The 23,590-nt window shown below is 43.2% G+C and overlaps 1 protein-coding gene across 1 annotated transcript in view; it reads right to left on the reverse strand.

Moving 5' to 3' along the window:
- LOC145406336 (lachesin-like) overlaps window positions 1–20,504 on the reverse strand; it is a 58,210-nt gene extending 37,706 nt beyond the window's left edge. The window contains exons 1-4 of the mRNA XM_080277498.1: window positions 20,436–20,504; window positions 19,077–19,200; window positions 18,378–18,520; window positions 1,330–1,407 (exon numbers count right to left, since the gene is read on the reverse strand). Of these exons, the coding sequence (XP_080133624.1) occupies window positions 1,330–1,407; window positions 18,378–18,520; window positions 19,077–19,200; window positions 20,436–20,504 (414 nt within the window). The remainder of the gene's footprint in view (window positions 1–1,329; window positions 1,408–18,377; window positions 18,521–19,076; window positions 19,201–20,435) is intronic.
- Window positions 20,505–23,590: the final 3,086 nt, after the last annotated feature.

Consider the following 23,590-nt stretch of genomic DNA (forward strand, 5'->3'; position numbering starts at 1 on the left):
GTCATGCTGTATACGATACTGTTCATTCTCGTAGGCTGGAATTAACATCAAATAAAGACTGGTTATTAGAAGCTTTCCGAAAATGCACAAGAGTACCAGCGCTATCTCGAATTGATCATCTTGTAATTTAGCAAAGCTCCGAACCACGACTTAACAATGGACAATACATCGTCATTGTGCGCATAATCCTGGCTACGACTTCCCTCCAGAGAGTTGTATTACGGCTGAACAGAAAGTAGGGTTCATTATTACACTGTACAGGCACAGACACAAGTATCTTCCCAAAGTTTGACGAATACATAGCGGAAAAATCGAAGCATCTGAAACACGCACTGGTAGAGACAGGGTTTTCACTGTATTTAGCCAGTTGTAAATTTCTTCAGACTGAGCTGGGAAGATAATTGTTTTTGTGACTGTACTTTACGTCCACTGCACAATCGGTTAACATATTTACAACCGCGATCGCGAAGCAAGAACGGAGTATTAATTGACGCGCGCGCGTGCGTGCGTGCGTGTGTGCGTGCGTGTGCGTGTGTGTGTGTGTGTGTGTGTGTGTGTGTGTGTGTGTGTGTGTGTAGGAATGTGTTCAGCTGCCGAATTTCACACGCCTGACGGGCGGGCAGCTCTACGATACTCGCGCACGTTCAAGCGGCGGTTACGGGTTCTGAAAGGCAACTGATCCGTAGTGACAACGAACACCACTTTGTCATTGGAGAAGTGACCCCCCCCCCTATCCAATACTCCATGTATGTGAATAGGTATGAGAGGCATCTGGAGTGAAGGGTGAGACGTTCATGAGGAAATCTGTGCTGAAGTGGATGCGCTTGTGAGTGACGGCTTCTGTGACATCGAGGAAATCTCTACAGCATGCAAGAATATGAAGGAGTGGTTAGAGAAGCAATCTGTTGTCTAAAAGGACCCGAGATCGATCCAGGACTGGGACGGGAAACAGTCTGATTTATATTTACTTAAGAGAGACTTAGCTGATATTCCTCAAGATGTACCGTCGAGTCATAAGAAGCACTGCCGAAAATACGATACCGCCAGTCCGGAAGAGGCAATCTTAGCGTTTATTCAATGTACACAGTGGCTATTAGTGATGAAGTGGTGAACAATGAAGGCGTGCGGCGTGCAGGATTGCTGGGCCTTTGGGAATGGGTCATCAAAATTTTGTCCAGAGTTAAGCATATTGGAAAAAAAAAAAAAAAAACGAAAACGCATCATTTAATATAAGGACGAACCCAGGTCATTGGGAGTGGTACATGCTGCCGACCCGACCACCAAAGGCTACATAAAACTGGAAAGGTGTACAAGGATTTAATGACTAACCTGGAATCTGTCGTCGGCAGTGTAGGTAACCAGTCCCACCGTCAGGATGTGCAGGTCCCGCCCCCTCATCCACGTCACCTGTGGAAGTAATGGAAGTCGATGGCGGTGCTGCTGAATTGTTAGGGATTTATTTACACACACACACACACACACAATCATTACCACCAAACCCATCCACAGTGACCCGGTGTATATCACGGTTGAGTACTTAGATAAAAAAAATAAACAATAAAACCAAGGTATAATAATCTGCGTATTGCCCAGCACTCTTTTCTGCCCACATCGAGTCAGGGAGGAAAGAGACGACCATGCCCCAAGTTTGATGTGCACTTCGTGGAACAATATACGAACTTCTGTGCCCAAGGGAACCATCTAATAAATAAAAGAAGTACTGAGGTGTTGATGGTGTTTTTGTGTTGGGTTTAGTGTTGGTCGTAGGTATGGCGCTCTTGTCTTGCTATACAGAGGCCCTAGAGACCAAGGCCTCCTACATACTACCACCTCAATGGTTCGGTCCTGCATAATGTTACTTTTCCACTCCCTATTCTCCCCTTATTCTCTTCCTTTTTCATTGCTTTCTTCTTTTTCCTACTCTTCTACTTCTTTTTGTGTCTCCACGCCACCGCCAAAATAATCTCCATCGTATAAGTATCTCTACGCTGCACCTCTAGCTTCTCTCTCTCTCTCTCTCTCTCTCTCTCTCTCTCTTCATATAATCTCAGCCACGAAAAGAACGCTGTGATGCACGGTGCTTTGTTTTGGCGGCAACACCATTTTGCCTGACGTTACTGAGTAAAGACACATCGGTATTAGCTACATAATTTTGTTGCTGGTTATGAACACCCGTATAACTCTTTAACAATGTGGGATATTCTCACACCATTAGGGAGATTATATTCAAGATGGGAGCATGTCTATCTTTATGAGTGTAAACATCCTTAGTAACACATTAATAATATGGGAAGTTATAATTTTCGCTATCACCACCCAATTTTATTCAGTTCACAGTGGCCTGCCATCATCTAGCGTTCTTCTATCCATCAGTATATTGCCAGACGCCTTAATCCCGTAAGGGGTGGCCAGAAACAAATCGTCTCCATGTCGTCCTGTCCTCCTTCATATCACTGCCCTGCTCCTAGCTTACACCCCCCCTCTCTCATACACTTCTCCACTCCATCCCTCCACCTCATCCTTGGCATTCTTACTGCAACATATATATGCCAGACTCAGACCATTCTTCAAATATCAGATAACAATATATCCATCAAAGGTCATTTTTTTTGGCTACCATACCGCAATGAACCCTGAGAATCAACAGGCGTGGCACTTACCATAGGCCGACTGTGTGCGTAAAGTTGTATAACCAAATGTGGCCCAATTACCAGTATGTTATAGGTTGCCTGTGTGTGATGAGGGGGTGAAGTGACCTTGATACCTTGAAAGGCAGTAAGATGAAGCTTTGCCGAGGGACTATTATATGTGTAAAGTAAGACAAGGGTGGGTGGTTTGGTCACTGACGCGGTTTCCACATGTGAGGCATGATCGAGTTTAACCACACAGCCATATGCTGAGAGTGATGGTGGGAGAGGGGAGAGGACCTAGAACTTTTAAAATATATTGACATGACCATCACTATCGATTTCCTGTGTGTATGGATTTACTATTATATGTGTAAAGCTAGAAGAGTGAGAGAAGAGTTCTGGACAAATGTGGAATTGTGCATGGAAAAGTTTGGAAAGAATGAGAGAGTGTTTTTGATTGGTGATATGAATGGTAAAGTTGGTAATGTGAAGGTGGATGGAATAGTTGGTGAGTGGGGTGTGCCTGCTGAGATAGATGAGAATGGGAGTGCATTAGTGGACATTTGTGCTGGGAGGGGGTTGGTGATAGCCAATACCCTCTTCAGGCATAAAATGATCCACAGGTATACATGGCGAGTGATGAGAAGGGTGGGTGGTGAACTGAATGAAAGGAAGGCAATGATTGATTATGTGTGTGTGGATGAAAGGATGCGAAGATGTGTAAAGGATGCAAGAGTGTATAGAGGTTGGGGGAGTGGACTTTCTGACCACTACTTGGTGGTGGTCAGAATTAGAATGCAAGTAAGATGGAGGAATAGAAGAAGGGAAAGACGAGAGGAAGGAGTAGTTGTAAGGAGAGTGGAAAGGTTACAAGAGGATGAGAAAAAGGCAGAGTATAAGAGAGAAGTGAAGGAACGATTGGGCAAATATGAACTGGAGCAGATGGGAGACGTGGAAGGTATGTGTAAGATATTTACAGAAGAAATATGTGCAGCATGTGATGTGGTGTGTGGAAGGAAGAGAAGACGGAGGGGGGTGCAAGGAACAGCGTGGTGGACTGAAGAGGTGAAACAGGCTGTGGCACAAAAGAAGAAAGCATACAATGAATGGATGAGAAATAGGGGCGTGGAAGAAGTTGAGAGGCGGAAGAGAGAGTTATATGTGGAAAGGAAGAGAGAGGTGAAAAGATTAGTAAGAGAGAGTAAGAAGAGAGTGGATGAGGAATTTGGAAGGAATTTGAGTGTAAAGTGGAGAGACTGTAAGAAAATGTTCTGGAGAGAAGTGAAAAGAGTAAGACAGGGTGGAAGTGAAGTTAGCAGGGGAGTGAAAGATAAAAATGGTAGATTACTAGTGGAGAAGGGAGAAAAAGTGAGCAGATGGAGAGAACACTTTAAGGAATTGTTGAACGTAGAGGATGGAAGTAATGCGAGTATACGTGGCTGGGGAATGGCTGGGAGAAGGAGGGAGATGAGAAGACAGGAAGAAATCAGTAGGATAGAAGTTGTGGAAGCAATGAAGAAAGTTAAATCGGGGAAAGCCCCAGGCATTGATGGAGTGTGTGGTGAAATGCTGAAGCATGGGGGAGAGATAGTAGTAGAATGGATGTGGAAGATGTGCAGATTGGCGTGGGAGGAAGGTAGAGTCCCGGAGGATTGGAAGTCAGGTATAATTATTCCCTTGTACAAAGGAAAAGGGGAAAAAGAAGTGTGTGGTAATCATAGGGGCACTTGTCTTCTTAGTATAATAGGAAAAGTGTATGGTAGGATACTTATAGACAGAGTTAGAGAAAGAACAGAGAAATTAGTTGGAGAAGAACAGGGAGGCTTTAGGAAGGGAAGAGGTTGTGTAGATCAGATATTCATTCTTAGATCTTTAGTGGAAAAGTTTCTAGAGAAGGGAAAGAAGTTGTATGCGGCTTTCATGGATTTGGAGAAAGCATATGACAGGGTGGATAGACAAGGATTGTGGAAAGTGTTAAGAATATATGGAGTAGATGGGAAGTTGTTGAATGCTGTGAAGAGTATGTACGATGGTGCGAAGGCTGCAGTGCGTGTGGATGGTGAACTAAGTGAATTTTTCTCTTTGAAAGTTGGTTTGAAACAGGGATGTGTCATGTCTCCATGGTTGTTCAATCTGTACATGGATGGGGTAATAAAAGAGGTACAAGGTAGGGTAGTGGATGATGGAGTGGCCCTGGTGAGAGAGGATAGTGTTTGGAAACTCCCTGTACTGTCGTTTGCAGATGATACTGTGTTGTTGAGTGAAGACGAAGGGGAGCTGCAAGGCTTGGTGGATGAGTTTGAGGGAGTGTGTAAGAAACGGAACCTAAAGGTGAATGTAGGGAAGAGTAAAGTGATGGTCTTTGAGAGAGGTGAAGTTAGTGAATGTAGAGCGAGGTTGGATGGTGAGGAATTGGAAAATGTGAGTACGTTTAAGTATTTGGGTAGTGTGATGAGTAAGGATGGAGGTTTGGAGGGTGAAGTGCTTGAAAGGGTACAGCAGGGAAGAAAGGTTGCTGGTTCCTTGAAAACAGTGATAAGAAACAGGGAAGTGAGCATGGAAGTGAAAAGGTTACTACATGACAGTATTGTGATACCAACTCTAACGTACGGAAGTGAAGCTTGGACATTGTTGGAAGGACACAAGTCAAGAGTGAGAGCAGTGGAAATGAGTTATTTGAGAGGAGCCTGTGGAGTCACGTGGAGAGACAGGCTGACGAATGAGGATATAAAGGAGCGTTGTGGTGTGGATGTGGATGTGATAGGAAGTGTTATGAGGAACACACTGAGGTGGTTTGGCCATGTGGAGAGGATGGAGGGTGAAAGACTGACGAAGAGAGTGTATATGAGTGAGGTGGAGGGGGGAAGAGGGAGGGGGAGGCCGAGGATGAGATGGAGGGATGGGGTGGAGAGGTATATGAGAGAGGGGGGGGTGAGTTGGGAGCAGGGCAGTGAAATGGCGGGGGACAGGGCGACTTGGAGGCAATTTGTTTGTGGCCACCCCAAACGGGATTGAGGCGTCTGGCAATAGATAGATAGAGATGGATTTACTGTGCGGTATGTGGGGACGCCTCTCTACTCACTCGATGTTATGCAACCTTCGGGTGACTCTACGCGGAGTGACAGGCCAAAAGATTTATTGTAAACCAGAAAACTATTCACTACGTTTGGTTGGTAATCACTTAACCAACAGACGCCTGGTGGTCTAGTGGGTTAAGTCGCTCCATCTGTATTAAGCATATATCCAAGGGGTGGTTGGAATTTGTTGCTCACATAATGCCACTCAGGGGTTATTGAGGCTGGTCACCCTCGCCTTCAATGTCGTGAATGAGTAACCTAGCTCCGGGCCCCTATGCTCCTGATGGGACCAGAAAAGGATGTAATGATGATGATGATGTGCTCCAGAATCAAAGGCGCCAGTTATTGAGATACAACATCCATAGACCGTACTGCCAGGGAATGCAGGAGGGAAAGGGTTGGGATTGTTCAGATACTGTTCATGAGTAATGGATATAACTGACAGACACTGGCTGGGGACAGAGAGATGTCAGTAAAGGTAAGGTGACATCCAGCCTTCTTTAATTCAATACATGGAAGATTTTGACGGGCTGGCAGATGGAAGACCTGAGTTTTTTAAGCATCAAAAATTACAAGCCTTCTTTTTTCTTTGTTAAATATATCAGACATGTTAGAAACCAAGTGTCTTAGTTCTGCCTCGTCTCTGCTGAAGTCACTGTTGTAACAAATGCTGTGAGAACTGGAAAAGTGAAGGTCGGATATTAGTATATGAATGAGCAGGGCTAGATGTGCAGTTCAGAGGGGTCACAGATGAATAGGAGAGGGTTCGCTGCAATTTAACATGAAGCAGACATGGTGTAGATGTTGGCCATGAGCTTCAATCATCTTGCTCATTGGTGGATAAGTAGAACAGAATCTGGTGTTTCCCTCTGTCTCTATTTGAAGATGGAAATAAGGTACAAGATTCTCTCTCTCTCTCTCTCTCTCTGTTTTCTTATCTCACTCTCCTGCCATTATACAGGGGCGAAAAAGGACGAAAGATGCTAGCTAAATAAGGACACGATTGACGTATGAAAACAATGGACCGCTGATCAAGTGATCATTATTTACGTCTGAAAGCACGAAACTACCAGGAAGATGATTTGCGTCTTCATTTACGGAATAACGTACAAGGAGCTGTCACATTGGCTAATGATTCACTGGTTTCCCCATCACACATTTGCTTCCTATTAACATCTCCCTATTCACATCTACTAGCAATAATAGTTATAGTACTCTACTTACTATCCAATAGGAGTGTGATATAACTAGCAGTCTCTTTATTTATCTTTCTATTTATCAATCTATTGCCAGAGTCCACAATCCGTGAGAGATGGCCACAAGCAAAACGCCTCCACGACGCTCTGTCCTATGCCATTTGGCTGCCCTCCCTGTAACTCATACCGCACCACCCTCAAATATATCTCCACTTCATCCCTCCATCCCACCTTTGGTCTCCCCCTCCTCATCTCCCCCTCCATCTCACTCACATACTCTCTTTTAGTCAGTTTCTCATTCTTTATCCTCTCCACATGGCCAAACCATCTCAAAGTATTTCTCTTAACACCTTCAGACACATCCACATCAACACCATAACGCTTCTTTACTCCCTCATTTGTCTGTCTGTCTCTCCATGTAACTCCACATGCTCCTCTCAGATAACTCATTTCCACTGCTCTCGCTTGTGTCCTTTCAACAAGGTTCAAGCTTTATATCCATATGTTACATTAGGGAACACAATACTGTCATGCAGCGACGTTTTTTTACTCGCAAGCTCTCTTCAGTGTTCCTTATCACTGCTTTCAATGAACCAGCAAACTTTCTACCTCGCTGTATCATTTCAAGAGTTCCTTCCTCTAAACTTCCATCCTTATTCATCATGCTGCTTAAGTATTTGAATGCACTCATATTCTCCATTTCCTCACCATCCAGTCTCACTGTGCATGCTGTGACTTCATTTCTCTCAAAGACTATAATTTTACTCTTATCCACATTCACTTTTAGATTCAGTTTCCTACATACACAGCCAAACCCATTCACCTTGCCTTGCAGCTCACATTCATCCTCATTTAATAATATACTATCATCAGCAAATAAGAGTAAAAGGAAAAGAGCAAAAGGAAGTTTCCACTCCCCACCCTTTCTCACTCCAATATGCACTGCTCTACCTAGTAGCTCTTTTATAACTCCATCCATATACAAACTGAACAACCACGAAGCAATACAAATCCCTGCTTTAGTCCAAAACTGAGATCAAAGAACTTAATTCACAGTCCAACTGCACTGCAGCCTTAGTATCCTTTTAATTGATCCTCACGGTATTCAACAACTTTAAATCAAATCCATATATTTTTAGTACCTTCCACATTCCCTGTCTATCCACTGTTATATGCTTTCTCCAGATCCCTAAAGGCAGCACACGACTTCTTTCCCTTCTACAGATAGCTTTCTACTAAAAATCTTAGAACGAATATCTGATCTATGCAGCCTCTTCCTTACCTAAAAATGTATTTTTCTAATTTCTCTGTAATTACCCTAACTCTACTGCTAAATCTCCTACCGATTGTACTTCTCCTATTACACTAAGAAGACAAATACCTCTATGACTGTCACACACTTCTCTTTCCCCTTTTCCTAATACAGTAATTATTTATTTCGATAATACAACTATCCAGAATACTATCATGACTATTATTACTAATGAAAGCAGCTAATAGGAAAAATGAAATATATTACAAATGACTGTAGATAAAAATCGTAAGTGTTCAGAGTAAAGCTGATGGCAAAGGCTTTAGCAAAGAGTCCAGCACTGTCGTTGGAGGAAACAGTACCAGCGCCAACATGATAGAAAAGAGGAGCGAATAATGAAGAAAAAAATGTTGAGAAGATTTTTAGCAGTATGGCAGAATATGTGAAAGAAGTTTGTGCTAGAAATCTCACTGCATTTAGAATAAAATTATTTTTGGTAAGGCGAAAACCAGATTTTGCAAATTTTGAAGCTGAAACATGTAATTCAGAGTCAGATAGCATCAATGCTTTTTGAGCCACCAACTTGTTCTCGGTAACACTCAAACAAAATTAAATCATGGCTTTTTGGCATTATTCAAAGGGTTATTGTTGTTGTTGTTGATGATGCTCAACCCTGGTCAAGCCTCTCCCAGCAGACTCGTCGACCACATATCAACTGATCCTTTGAGGCCGTCCCATTGGTTCCCTACACCGCTGAAGTTGCGTTTACATCTTAGTGTGGCATGTAGTGCTTCATAATGTGGCTTATGCTGTTGAGACATATTCTACATCCAGGGTACTTGTCATCTGTGAGTCCAGCCAACCCAAATCTAATCTGGTACCTAAGGAAGGGTCGTAATGTCCTAATCTAAGTACAACTAGGTGAACTCAATCAGCAGTGTTAAGTATACCTCTGATGGGTGGATATGAGGAAGAGGGGCTTGTAATACAGTGTTCTAATCGAGGTGCTGTATTGGCCTATGCATGAAATTATAATGTTACTTCAATGGCAGTGCTGGAGTGTTGAGGTGAGAAGCTTTGGAAGAGGGTTTGGTAATGTTCGTGCAGTGATTGCTTTGTGTGTTCAGTTGTGTTGCGTGACTTTGCCAATTAATAACAGGGCTCCTGAGTGTTTGGAAGTGCTGCCATTTAGAACTGTATGCCTCTCATATCAAGATATTCTCAGACAGGAAGAAGTTTGGTTAAAAAGTGTGAATGAGCTGTGGGAGTGGTATCGATGCAGTCTGTGAGGATGCACAGGATATTGCTCTGTATGGTGTGCAAGGTGTTGTGGTGGGTTTTAGACAAGATGGGGGCCCATGCCAGGAAGGCATCAATGATCTGATATATTGGTTATAAAGTAGGGATTTTTTTTTTTTTTTCTGTCTGAAGGCTCGCCCTGTAGAGGCTACGAGTGCGTTCATTCTTGGTGTGTACCACCTACTGATGTCTTGTACATGTCTTTGAAGGTGAATGATGTATCCTATGTCACTCCAAAGTACCTTAGTGAAGGGTGTGTGTGGCACTGGTACATTGTTAAGTTTGATGTTAGGGATATATCTGGGCTCAAGATTGCTGCTGGTGATTAGCTTAACCGTGGATTTGGCTAAAGCAATCATCAGCCTGTTGTCCTTCACCCATGTATAGAGTGTGTTGAGCTAGTCTTGTTGCATTGTATAAGCGGTCTGGGATGTGGTGTGTGGTTGGTATGGTGATGTCATCTACATATGAAACAATGCTTGCGAGCATTTGGGGTGTAGGAATGTCATGCATGTATAAACTGAAAAGAGTGGGTGAAAGAAGAAAGCCCAGTGGAACTCCTTCAGAAGCGTTTTAATGTTCGTGATAGCTTGCCCTGGAGTGTAACGTGCTTGTCTACCAAATAAGTAGCTGGCAAGCCAGCATTTGGTGTTACACTCCATGTTTGTGTTGGTGATTTTGGCGATTAGTTTGTCTACTGTTAAGAAGTGTACACTGTGCTAGCCACACAGAGTTAATGCCGTCAGATGCATATTGTCTAAGACTCGTTAGTACGAGTTTTGTGAAATATAATGTTTTAAAGCTGTGTTGTGAGCGAGCAATGGGAGCACGAGATGTGACTTTGTAAATAATTAGGTGCTCAGTTATTTTGAACTGTGCGAAAAGATGTGCTAAGGGTCTGTACAAAGAATGGGGTGTCAGGTCCTAGTATCGATAAAGAAAAGTAATAATTGCACAGTACTATGTTTCCAAATGCTAGGAATGCAACAATGTGATTATGAGTAGTTGCTGATGTTTGTGAGGATTTGGATGTTGTGTGGTGCTAAAGGTTTAAGTTGTAGGTTACTGATGCCATCCGGTCCTGTGCTTGTAGAGATCCTTGTTTTCTTGAAAATGTTATGTATCTGTTCCAGACTGAAGAGGGTTGTGTTTTGGTCAAGTGGAAAGGAGTGCCTGTGCTGGGAAGATTGTTATTTCATTCTCGGTGCGCGGTGGTGCAAGGTGAAAAATGTCTGCATAGTGGTTCACAAGTACGATTGTTTCTTTTGTGTAAGAAAACATGTGCTGGGTGTTGGACAGCATGAACCTTGCGGATGTTTGTCTGTGTTTTTGTTAATAGTGTAAATTATTCTGTAGAACCGGGAGTAGTCTGTGGAGTCGAGGAGTGTAGTTACAAACGCTTTCCGGTTTTCCGGTTTCTTTCTGCATATATAATTGTCAATTTCATGGTGTAATTGCCTGAGCCTTGTGATGAAGATCTGTATGTGTGGGAGAGGGGACATGGGTTTGAGTGAGTCTATTTTTTGTAGGCGAGCTACCTCCCCATGTAAAGCTTGGGTTATAGCGCCTGCTGTCTTGTGGAGTGTGGTGTCTGCATTTAGTATAAGCTTGATAAATTTCGTAATCAACGTGTCCTTGTTAGTGATGCGCTAGTTCTTTAGTGTGCTGATTCATTGTTCTGTTTCTTCACTGAATTTTGTCCAGTTTACTTCCTAGTCGTTTATATACATGATGTGTTACTGTTCTGGTTTGGAGCATGTTCCTATGGTAATACTACGAAGGAGGTGAGTTGAAGACAATTTAGATTTCGTCCACCAGGTGACTGTAAGATAATGTGTGGGGGGTGAGGTGTGCTTTCTTTATGCAAGAAGGAACCAAAGGCCAGGAACTTACAAAAGTATTCCCTCAAAAAAAAAAAAAAAAAAAAAAAAAAAAAGGCCAAAATCAAGATCCGTTCATTTCGAGATGCCTGGACACACTGCGTTTGAAAGACTGGAGATCATAGGAAGTAGGAAATACTGACAGAGGGAGAAGGTTCCGGAACTGACCTGTTGCATTCATGAAGGACTGGGAGTAACGGTCTTGCATCAGAGAGTTGGACAGAAAAGGGATGACAGTTTGTTGCTAGATGGGTGTTACACGTCCGCAATAGTGGTGATGATGGAAGCAGACAGTTCAGAGGAGCAGTGACCACTGAAGTAGCGAAAGAAAGGGGATAAAGATGCAACAGTACGGCGAAGAGACAGAGGTTGAAGGGACCCAGTAGAAGGAGAGTAAACCAGACGAAAAGCCTTTGACGTCAACTTGCTGGGAAGTTGTGTACGTGGGGAGCCTCCCAACACGTAACAGTTGTACTCTACACAGAGGTGAATAAAGCGAGGGTAAAGAAAGCACGGAGTCGGCTATGCACACGTCATCTCTTGGGAGCAGATTTTATAAGAGAGATAATGTGGTCTTTCCAAGATAAATCCCGAGAGAATGAAACCCCAAGGTTGTTTAAAGATGATGCTGGATGTTGGATATTGTTAAAGTTTGAGGAAACTCACGAGGAAGATTTTGTCGGGTTGAATGAGGTCAGAACTTAGTTTTCGATGCATTAAAAACAACAAGATTACTTTTACCCCCCAAAAATATACGAGCCAAGTCAGACATTAGGTGTGTCATAGCCTCATCCCTTGTCTGTTGAAGTAATTGCTGAGATGGACGCTGCAGGAAGCGAATGGAAAGGTGAAGGGTGGAGTCATCAGCGTATCAATGGATAGGGTTAGATGTACAGCTTGGAAGATCATTCATAAATAGATGGAAGAGAGCTGGTGATAGAACAGAGCCCTGAGGAACACAACTACTGATAGCGTTAGGAGAAACACACTGAGGTGGTTTGGCCATGTGGAGAGGATGGAGAGTGAGAGACTGAAGAGGAGAGTGTATGTGAGTGAGGTGGAGGGGGGGAGAGAGAGGGGGAGGCCAAGGATGAGGTGGAGAGTATATGAGAGAGGGGGCTGTGAGCTGGGAGCAGGGCAGTGAAATGGCGGGGGACAGGGCGACATGGAGGCTATTGGTTTGTGACCACTCCTTACGGGATTAAGGCGTCTGGCAATAGATAGATAGATAGATAGATAGATAGATAGTTAAGCCAGCACCCTCCTACCTCGCCAATCCCTCACCTCACATAGAAAAACACAGACTAATTAATTATCACAGAGGGAACAGTGGACAGATGAGGAGAGCAGGTGGATGAGGAGACAAATCTTTAAAATGGGGTCACATTGTTCTTGATTGGAGGGATAATTAGATCTCTCTCTCTCTCTGATAACCAACTTCAAGTTTCTCCTTCGCTTAAGACATATACGCACAGATACGCACCGAAAAGTCTCCCCAAAGCTGCGTAACATTGCCTGGAGATTAACATAACAAAAATATGCAATCATACTGAACGGGTAACAAAATAAATAAATCTTTTGAACACTGATATCTACAACATTTATTCCTGGTCCCTATGCACACACCCAAAGTATTAGCACTCTTTATAAAATGCTCTGTACCTTCCTTGCATCTGTCTACCTGTCTATAGTCAGACAGTATAATCCTGCAAAGGGTGGCGGTTTATCTTTGAGTTAGTTGTTTTACCGGGAGGGGCACTAACCCTTCGCCAACCTACTTGCTGACACATACTGGTTGACTAGCCTATATGGTTACCACCCAGCGTTACAAGAAACCATTAGGCTTGTCACTCATTGTAATGCCACCTGAAAAGGAAAGAAGAGTAAAAAGTGAAGGAAAGATGGGAGAAATATGGAAAGAGGAAGGCAGACACAGAAAAAGAATGATAAAAGGTGAAGGAAGAAGTGGGAAGCACTTCATCAAGTGAGTGGATGATAGTCGCGTATAATTTTAGGCGGGATGAGGGTAACTTGATGCATGAACCTCTCCCCCAACATAAATATCCATCAAAAAATTCACATTTATATTCATTCCAGGCTTCCCCCCTCCATCCCACCAGCTCTTTCCTCATCCTTGCTCGCACCCACTGCTCCCTCACCCACTCATGGACTCAAAGCATCATTAAGACTTTCAGACTCCTATAACTCCTCTCACTTGAAATGAAGAGTCCAATGATAGCTGGAACAGAATATTTTTTTCCTGGCCATGATACGATTAAGAACTACAATTTCATACCCACTTGAACTACCCAGGCATAGTATTACATTCGTCCTAAATATTTACCTCTCTCCTCCCAGACATGCCTTGGAAAATGCAAAGTTATTCCCTTTATTTTCCAATGAAACTATTGTCTTTTCCTTGATTCTTCGGTATATAGTATTTTTTATTCATGTCTTGGCTAATATTTGGCATAATTTCTCTCTTGTGCAGTCACCTTCACTCACTCCTGCACATAAGAATAGTAGTTTCAGGCTACTTCTCTGTAACTTGTTGTTGTTGTTGAGATTTTCCCACCTGACATAAGTCAGAGTGGGAGCGGGCCTAGGGTGTAAGGCCCGCCAGGGAAACACTGCAGGTGGAAAGCAGGGACTAGCCTTAGCTACTCTTCACGATGTGGTATTTTAAAATAGCTCGGACGACGTAGTCAAGTACGGCTACGTCGTCGGCGTGAGTCTGACTCGAGGCAAGAAGGCAGTCAGCGTGGAGGTCGTGGAACTGCTGACGGAGGACGTGAAGGCGGTAGAGGGAGTCGGTGACGTCTTGGAAGTTGGCCTCATTGTACTGATCTTGATATTTGAAGATCTGATCCACTGAGAGAGACTCGAGATGGGCGCGAGTCTTCCTGGCAGTGGAGGCAGGCAGGCCAAGACGTCCTGGCGGCGATCGGCGGGGGTGGTGGAGGCAAGCTGTGGAGACACGAGATGATCTGTCTCCATCTCATCAGGTGGTGGAGGCCTGCCTTTCTTCCCATTCTTCTTCTTCCTCTTCTTCCTTGGCTCGCCGTCAGCAGCAGGTGGTGGAGTCGAGGGCGGGAGGTCCTCTTCTTCCCTGTCGGTGGAGGGGACGGGAGAAGGAGCCCTTTCCTCGGCTACTGACGGCGAGCGGCGGGAATCTTCGGCAGGAGCTGGCTGTTCAGGCTCGGTGGGCGGTGCAATGGCGGTGATGGCGGTGGCAGCAGTAGCCTTGTTTAGGGGAGCGTCGAGCTGCAGCTTTTTCCGCGGTGTTGTGCGGGGTCTGGGAGGCTGCAGCTTAGGGGCGCGACGCTCCTGACGAGGGGCAGCATGAGTATCACGGGCAAAGCACTGCGGGATAACAAGGCGCGGAAGCCCGTTCTTCTCACAAATCTGTGGGAGAAGAACGAGTATCGCCGCCTTGTCACCGCCGCAAAATGCTCGTGCCGTCGCGATACACATGGTGACTATTGTTTCAATCTCCCCAGTGCACCGGGGATCCCTGGGCTGACGATCCCGATCCGAGGGGCGTCGCCATGCACGAGCAGAGCCCTGCACAGCTGCATCTCTCGGTACGGTAACGTGAACAGCTTCGGGACCCTTCGGTGCCTGTAGAAGATCGAAGACAACAGCCTCACCCTCTCGTAACGGGCGTTTCCGGCCCCGTGAATTGGTACAATCGATCTCCAGGCGGTGCACGAATACATCGGCGCCGGTGTCCTGGCGCCGAATGAACCCGTACCCCGCCCTAGCGTTGTACCACTTCACGATGTTGTGGGCCCGTGGTGGCTGGGAACCTGCAGGTGTTGCCCCCCTCGACGGGTCGAAGGCAGGAGTAGGTGGAGAGGACGGAGTTGTTGCTGCCATGGCTGCTGCACCGGGAATGTCTCTGTAACTTCCATATACTGTATTTATCTTCACACAATAGACGTACCGTACAAGCGGAAGCAATAATCGGTATCCCCCATGAAGGCCAAATTCGCCTGCCGTTAAATGCGGGCGGATTGAACCTATCAGTCATATACGGCTTATATCAGAGCTACCCTGGTACAGTTTCCTCCCACAGCAGTAGATGGCTCTGTCCAACACACACACACACACACAAAGATTATGCTGTTTTGTGAGCTGAACTTGGGATATAAAACCCTCATCTACTGCATGTGAATTTTTAGCCCCATATTTTACCACTGGATTATAAAAAAAAATTAAAATGATTATATAGACCCATCATGAAGGCAACTCCGGATTATAAGCTGCCAACTCACACCTGTAATGCAACCAATTAATTGTATATTTTATTATAATCAGCCTTTTCGACACATATGTATGCTTCAATAAACCTGCCCAGCGTTACATGGATTGAGTAACCTGCGATAGACTGTAGCATCCAAAGGGGTAGATAAATGTGTTGGGTGGGTGTATGTGTAGGTGGGTAAGGAAGAGAGAGGGTGGATCTGGGTGGGGGTGGGTATGTGTGGGTGGGTAAGCGAGAGAGAGGGTGGATCTGGGTGGGAAGTTGCTGATATTGGTGCTGCTCTTGTTAAATGAAGAGAGACGTGATCCTGCTGGTGGCCTCGGGAGTGTGATGTTTGGGGTGGAAGGGGGAATGAGTGTGGTGATGGTGCTGTTGGCCTACTGGTGATGGAAAGGCGAATGGTGGTGATAGTGGAAGGAAAATTACTAATCACACCTATATTTCTCGAAGGTAATGTTTTACCGGTATTTACTTATTTTTATTATCCATCCTAAAGCGTTGCGCGATGTATATAATATTTATAATTTGCAAAATTACCAAAAGGAACATGTGGTAATTCCCCCCCCCCCAAAAAAAAAAAAAAAACTATACAGAAGGAATACAATTTCTAATGAAAGCACTGGTTTCTGCTGATACTATTTAATCATACAGCCCTAATGAGAAGGAACTTAAAGAAAACACTTGACAAGGACACCTGTCTGCGAGGGGAAGGGTGAGGTGGTTCCCTTTTGTTGTGGATACTTCTGGTACTATCACAAAGGAAAGTATAAAACACTCAGTACTGGAGTTTCTATATTAATGATAAGTCTGGACAAGCAGCATGGTACAGGGGTAGGCAGCAGAGGGGCGAGTACTATGTTAGTGTGTACTGTAGTCTTTTCATTCCTTGAATCCCGGAATCTTCTTTAGGCTGAATCAATGGTTCGGTGAAAGAAAAATTTACGAAAATAAAATAATAGCTGTGAAACTATTGTAACCCCTTCACAAGGAGAAGTTCTTAATTCGAATGAAATCATTTCGAGTAAGCAAGCATAATAATAATAAAAAAAAGACATTAGCTATTTGGAGGGGGTAAAAACTATATAAGAGCTTGGAGCTAGAAATGAACGATATATGATACTGGCCTTGTTTTGTTCAACTGTATTTTGGAAAGAAGATTTACAGAGTCTCAGCAGTCTATTTATTCATAATTGCATAAAAAAAGAAAGACCCTCGTTGTATCAGTCACATCGGCTACAACCTCATCCCACGATAATTGGATGTTATATCAATCTGATTCATATTTTCCGCAGCCTGATCATGTGGAAGACAATACGATGATTTGGCATTCCCTTCGGCAGGCCTACTCTCTCTCTCTCTCTCTCTCTCTCTCTCTCTCCTTTAATATTTCTTCCACATAAGCCCTTCCATCTACTGTTTTTCTTTCCTTCTTTTATTTCTCTTCCTTTCTCTGACATCACTTCTTTCCCTATTCTTTTCCTTGAACTGTTTCTCCTTGGAATTTGTTCAATAATTCTTTCATATAGCCTTTTCCTCTCACTTTCTCCGTTTTGTAACATTTTTATATTTTATGGCATCCTCTTCCTCTTTATAATTTCTACTGTATTTGCTGCCAGTTTCGTCTCTCTCTCTCTCTCTCTCTCTCTCTCTCTCTCTCTCTCTCTCATCTTAGTATTATTTTCATCTATCTTTCCCTTCCCTGTCTCTTTTATTGCACTTCTGATTTGCACTGTCGTCTCTCTCCCTTTCTCATCTACCCTTCTTTTCTCTGCCTCTTTTTCCATTTACATTGCCTTTCACTGCCTGCTTATTTTTCTTTTTTCCCCTGCCAGTTTTTTACTTTATCATCATTACTAACTTCTTCTGCCTCATCTTTCTTCATTTCTCTTCTACTCTAGTCCTCACAGTCTCGTCAGTCATTTCTTATTCTGCCATTCATTTTTAGCTTATTATTTTCTCGTCTTGTTTCTTCAAAATATATTCTTACCAACTTTTCCTTTTCTTGAATACTTTTCCCCGGCTCTTAATTTCCAGGTCTTTTCACCGCCTCTCTCTCTCTCTCTCTCTCTCTCTCTCTCTCTCTCTCTTATTCCCACTACTGCCTTTCCATTCTTTACTATTTCTTCCACTGTTTTTCCTCTTCCTTTTCTAAAATTATCTGTTCCAATCCTCGTTCTTTCTCCCCATGCCCTCCTGTCCCCCTACCCTTTACCTGCATTATGATAAAGGTGTTCCCTAACTTAAATCAATTCTCTTGTGGGGTAGCAGAATAAAATGTTCAATATACAATCGTGCTAATGGCTTAAAGAAAATGTTTCCTAATCGCACAGTTAAGGTGTTAGTGGAGATGGTATTATACCCTTTATTAGGACGATGCTTAAGTGCAGTTTCTTTTTGCTACCTTTATGCATTTTTATTCATCTCAGGAAAGACTTCTCGTATTAACCACCGAACCAGGAACGAATCATAGCACATCCTGTTATGCTGGTGTTGGATATTAAGGGATCTGTGTACGAACATGTGGAGATGATAAACATTTTCTAACATTTCCACTCAAAGGCTTCTTCCTGCATACTAAGCTAAATAAAACTACCTGCAGCAAGGAAAAAATATATATATTAAGATACTTTCGTTTTGACATTGATGATATATAAGAAAGCATAGGTTACGTATGGGCCAAAAGATTATTTTCTGACAACTTTACAATAAGACTTCTTCAGTTTACGAAGAAATTAATTTGAGGAGCTGTAAAAACAAAGTACGTCGCGATACTCACAGATCTATGGCCCAGCATGTGGACGCGACAGGAGAGGTAGGCGGTCTGTCCGGAGATGATGGTGAGGTTTGTGGGGGTGTGGGCGAAGTAAGGCCTGGGTGGCGCCGATCCCCACTCATCTTCACCACTCCCGGACCTCCCATCTGGAGAAGAAGAGATCTGGAACTCAGAATATAGTACAAGAGGTCTTCTCCAACCTGCACAGATTCAACTAAAGATTCTAAAAACAAAATATATAACACGTACTTCGTTGGGCAGAGGAAAAACAGTGAAAGAAACAGTAAAGAAAGGAAGGGCAGCACTGGGATTAATAAGCAAAAGAACAAGAGTTAAACTTAGGAATGGCGCCTGGCAGTGAAGGAGTCAGTGAAGGCCATATACACACAAACTTATCCATTTCGAAAGACCTCCTGAAAGCTCAATAATATCGTCTGAGATACCAGGCATACAATAAGACGTCCTTGGGCAATGCATAACTATTCACCTTTGAAAGACCTACTAGTTGAATAAAACAGTCTTGATATCGCTACAGTATAAATGACGTCCATACACCGAAGAGGTTAGTAGGAACAGGGATCGAGAAGGGAAAGGAAAGTTTTCAGATATTGACATCCTTGGTGAAACGCGTGAAGAGAAATAAAAATGCTGACAATGTATCTCATTAATGCTTGTATAATGTAAAGGTAAAATCGGTCTAACCTTTTCTTATCCTCTCTGGCGCTTTCATATACTTCATGAATTTGGTTTCGCCTATACCCTCACGCACTGGCAATCTCAAGCTCCAATAACTCACTGCCAGCTGCACTAAAATGTCTGGCATAACCTGGAGTAAAATGGTAAATTTATGCCAACCACGACACGTTTAACAATACGAACGCTGGAACTGATCACTTGCGTGGGACGGTGTTGAAGTGGGGCGTGTTTTATCAGTGTGAAGGGACGGGAGGCGCCACTGTGAGCACCCTACACACGAGAAGGTAACAATGACACACGGAATCTGAAGCGCTATTGGACAAGAAACAATGAAACTCGCTTTTTGACATTTCCTTAAACCTCTTGGCAAAGTTGGCGCCTTTTGTGTTATATTTTACCTCGAGATGGTTTAATATACTTTTGGAAGTTGTCTTTCAATGAAGGGATTAATGAAGCCGACAGGTAACCCCCTCGTTTTGGAAAAGTCACCCTGAAGCAAAATAATCTGGATAAAGGGAAAAAAAAGTCACCAGATCACTCATGTTTTTTATTTTTGTTGTCGTAAAGCAAGTTAATTCAGCTTTAGAGATACTTTTCGGGCTGGGGAGCAAATAATAGTCTTTAGTTATCTTTTCCCTACAAGCTGTCTCCCATACGCTGAATAAAGCCGTCAGAAGATAGCCTGAATATGGAAATAGCCCTCTTGGTGAAGGAAGATGAAGCTGTAAAATGTTTGGGAGTTTGGGGAAAAGGGAACCACTTACTCAGAGAGCCAGATATATAATGTCCATCTGATGGGAAGGAAGGGAGTTACCTGAGATTCCGTATTCGCAACCTTTTCTTTAAATCAACGAACAAATGAAGCATACCCCTGTGATACCATGTTTTCGTTATCATCACACTGTTTAGCTGTACCAAGACTGCTTAATAATGCAACACACTCGAATATAATAGGATATAAGGTACCGTACTGACTTAATCTAGCGCCCTAGTGATTGTGAAGAGGATATGTTAGCTTAGGCTTGGTTGGTTTGGACTGCATTAAGCAAGGTAAGGTAAGGTTAGGTTGGGCTGCATAAAGTTAGGTTGAGTTTGGCAACATTCGGTAGACTAAGGTAAGGTAAGGTAAGGTAAAGTAAGGAAAGGTAAGGTTCGGATACATAAGCATCTGATTGATAATGGAAGGCGAAGTCAAGGTTAGGCTAGATTATGATGGCTGTGCGTCCTTTTGCAGGCTTATATCACTGTAAATTCGGAAGATTTGTTCTGATTCGAGGAGTATATTGTCACAATAAACTACATAGCAGTGTTTAAAGAGCTTTGAGAACTATCCGGCCCCTGGTGTTTCTCAGAAGTTGCACTGACCAGCTTTTGTGAAGACACAAGCCTGGGGGTACATAGGAATGGTTGATCTCTTCCAGGCAAGGATGTCATTATTATATTGGTCTTGCTTTTACCAGTTAATACTCTGATTAGGATAGAACACAAGTAGCCAACGAGATTAATGAAGCCCATCTACTCCACCGTGACAATCTCCCCTGAGGTTGGTAAAATCAACTGAGACAACAAGCTATAAATATAAAAAACGTCACCATGTTGATTAAAAACTGCGTGGAAGTTTTCTTTAAATATTAAGGGTAAAGTACTGCTGGGACAAGACACAAAACTTTCTGCTTAATATGAACCAAAAGTACAATGATTCTTGAGACATTTCATAAGAATTGTAGCATTTGTTATGAAAGTTATTAATTCAGAGTTTAATGCCTATATTCCCCATGCGACTTGTCATTTCTTCAGGCTGCCTTAAAACTCCCGAACACATTAGACGCCATTCCATCAGGCTCTACGTCCGGCAGGGTAAGTGAGCAGAGCACCCTAGCGCCCAAGATATCTCCACCTCTGCTGAACGCGGGCAGTGAGGGTCCAAACCACCCTAGACGCCATGGCCTTCATGTTTTGCGTCTGGCAGTGCAGTATAGTTGGTGCCGCGTTCGAACCTCTCCGGCTTTACTAAAAGTGGACGATTCGAACATGATGGACGAATTTTGTGCCGGGAGAATGAGTAAATGAAGACTGGGTTACTAGTCTGGAGTTCGTCCGATACCAGGTGTAAATTGTATGCCATAAAACGGGAAAATACACACTTCAACAATAAAATAATTATTCCCCATACAGGAAAAAGTAAATATACATCAGATATTATTATTTTTATCGTACGTATGCAGGTACTTCAAGTGAGATAAACATTCAACCCTGTCACCCGATCTCTCTCTCTCTCTCTCTCTCTCTCTCTACTAGTGTGGTATGGCACTGTGTCAGTATATAGCCCCAGGCTGTGATCTGAATCTGCAATTTAATTCGACCCATTATTTACACGTAGCATACTGTAATTTGCACATACGATAATATCCATCACGCCAACACTATGTAACATTATAAAAAAAACTACATATATTCCACTTCTCAATGGTGACCGCATTTGAACATAATCATTTCCCACACAATGTGGGAAATGCCATTTCCTTCCATATAAATCAGAAACCTCCAACTACTCCTCCCATGTTTTTTGGTTTCTTTAATGGGTTCTTGGTTACTTCTTCAGATGTACTTGATATCATTAGAGAAATTTTTATCTCTGCTGTTGACAAACACGAAGAGTTTTTCAAAATAATAATCTGTTGTCGCTAATTGTTGATCTATATCCTGAAGGACCCAGATTTGTGGCAGCGTCAACCCATCCCTCATCAGAGTCATCGTCGGTCCAGCCCAAGCCACGCACGGCCCAGGCCATACCGGAACCAGAACCAGCACAGCCAACACCAGAATTAAAACTGGTCCAGCCAGACCCAGTCCAACTGACACTGGATTCGCCTTGCTTTAATGCAGTCCCTGTTGCCGCATCCCTCGCAGGTGGGAAAAAATCGGCCTGTTTATTGTACAAATCTGTTCTGCAATACCGGTACGGCAAGTGGAAACAAAGAACAGGCCAAAGCAGATCAAGTAATGGACCTAACAATACAAAACCTCTCCGGCGTGGCTGAACTCAGATCAACTGACGATGAGTCCAGTGCTTTCGCAAAATACACTACTAGACAACTAAAAAAGAAAATTGCAACAATAGGGCTTTCAGGTGAAAATAATAATGATACATTTTTCAAGAACACCATGGGACCATTGAGATCCACATCACTCATTAAGTACCGTGTAACTTTATATGTTCGTTTCGTGTCGTTTATAGCTTGTTGTTGTTGATTCTCTCCTCATTCGAGGAGACCGGGCCCTGCTGTAGCCCGGTTGGTGGTGGTTGTCTTGAGTAAGGTAAGGGGGAAGACAGGGCCTGGGGAATGCCCAGCACACACGCCCTGTCTCCTGGCTGAGTTGCGGTGTGTGTGTCCGTTTATAGCGTAACTTACACTAATTAATTACATGATACTGCACACCTTAAGATACTTCGGTATTATTATAGGCAGAGCAGTTACACACACACACACACACACACACACACACACACACACACATACCCACACACAAAGTGTGTGTGTGGGTATCTGTCATTTACCAATCATTATGCATTTTCTTTTCTTCTCGGGATGTGCAGTGCAAGAGATTTGTGATGTTGGACATTATATTACCAAGGTGTAAACCCAACCAAGGTTTAATCCCATATAGCATTAATATAGAGGAAGGCATGTTATACTCTGATGTAAAACAGGTACACCTATGAAGGATTTTCTTCCAATAAATACCAAGTACATAATTTCTAAAATATTTCTTTAAAGTGTTAGTTGTTTTTTATAATTACTATATATATGTTCGTATTTTTATTGTTTCCTACAGTTTACTCTTAAAAATTTCATATTAGAGGTGAGGAGATACCCGAGCGGAAAAATACTGCGGGTAAAGTTGCTAGCATATAATCTGTGTACGTATTAATGTCCTAATAACAGAACCCACATTAAAATATCAGCTCTACATTCAAATACGTTCTTCAGAGCCTAGCATACTGCTTGGCTGGTTTCTGATCTAACTCCTGACAGACTTTGCTTCTAAATGCGCGCTGAATGCTGGAAAGAAGTGCTCGCTGCTCCAGTTGTAGAAGTAGAGGGGTGCTTTTAGTGAGACACCAGCTGGAATACTTTTGTCAAGGAAATCTTTGTCCTCCTGCTCAGTATGTGGTTCCACTTTGCTGAATAAATGAACATGCATCCAGTGGGGATAATACAGAATGCTGAATGATACTATGTTGTTCTTCAGCTACTTCACTGAATATTTGACTATGGCTCTCTCTTTCTCGTCTCTGTAACCGCCAGTCCTTAGTTCAATCGTTCTATATATATTTTTTTCTTTTTGTCAGATCATTGTAGCACAGGCAGCAGCTATGCATCAGAGTGCTCTTTCAGCGTCCTTTCTCGTCTACATTTGCACTCCTCCACTGCTGAAAGGAATGCAGGTGTGAGAGCTACTCAAAGTCCGACACCGCGTTTTCAGGCCACTTGACATCTCCTTCAGGGCAACGTCAT

This window comes from Coenobita brevimanus, chromosome 70 (genome assembly GCF_032717465.1).
Source record: "Coenobita brevimanus isolate Jiangsu-jjx chromosome 70, ASM3271746v2, whole genome shotgun sequence".
Taxonomy (NCBI): domain Eukaryota; kingdom Metazoa; phylum Arthropoda; class Malacostraca; order Decapoda; family Coenobitidae; genus Coenobita; species Coenobita brevimanus.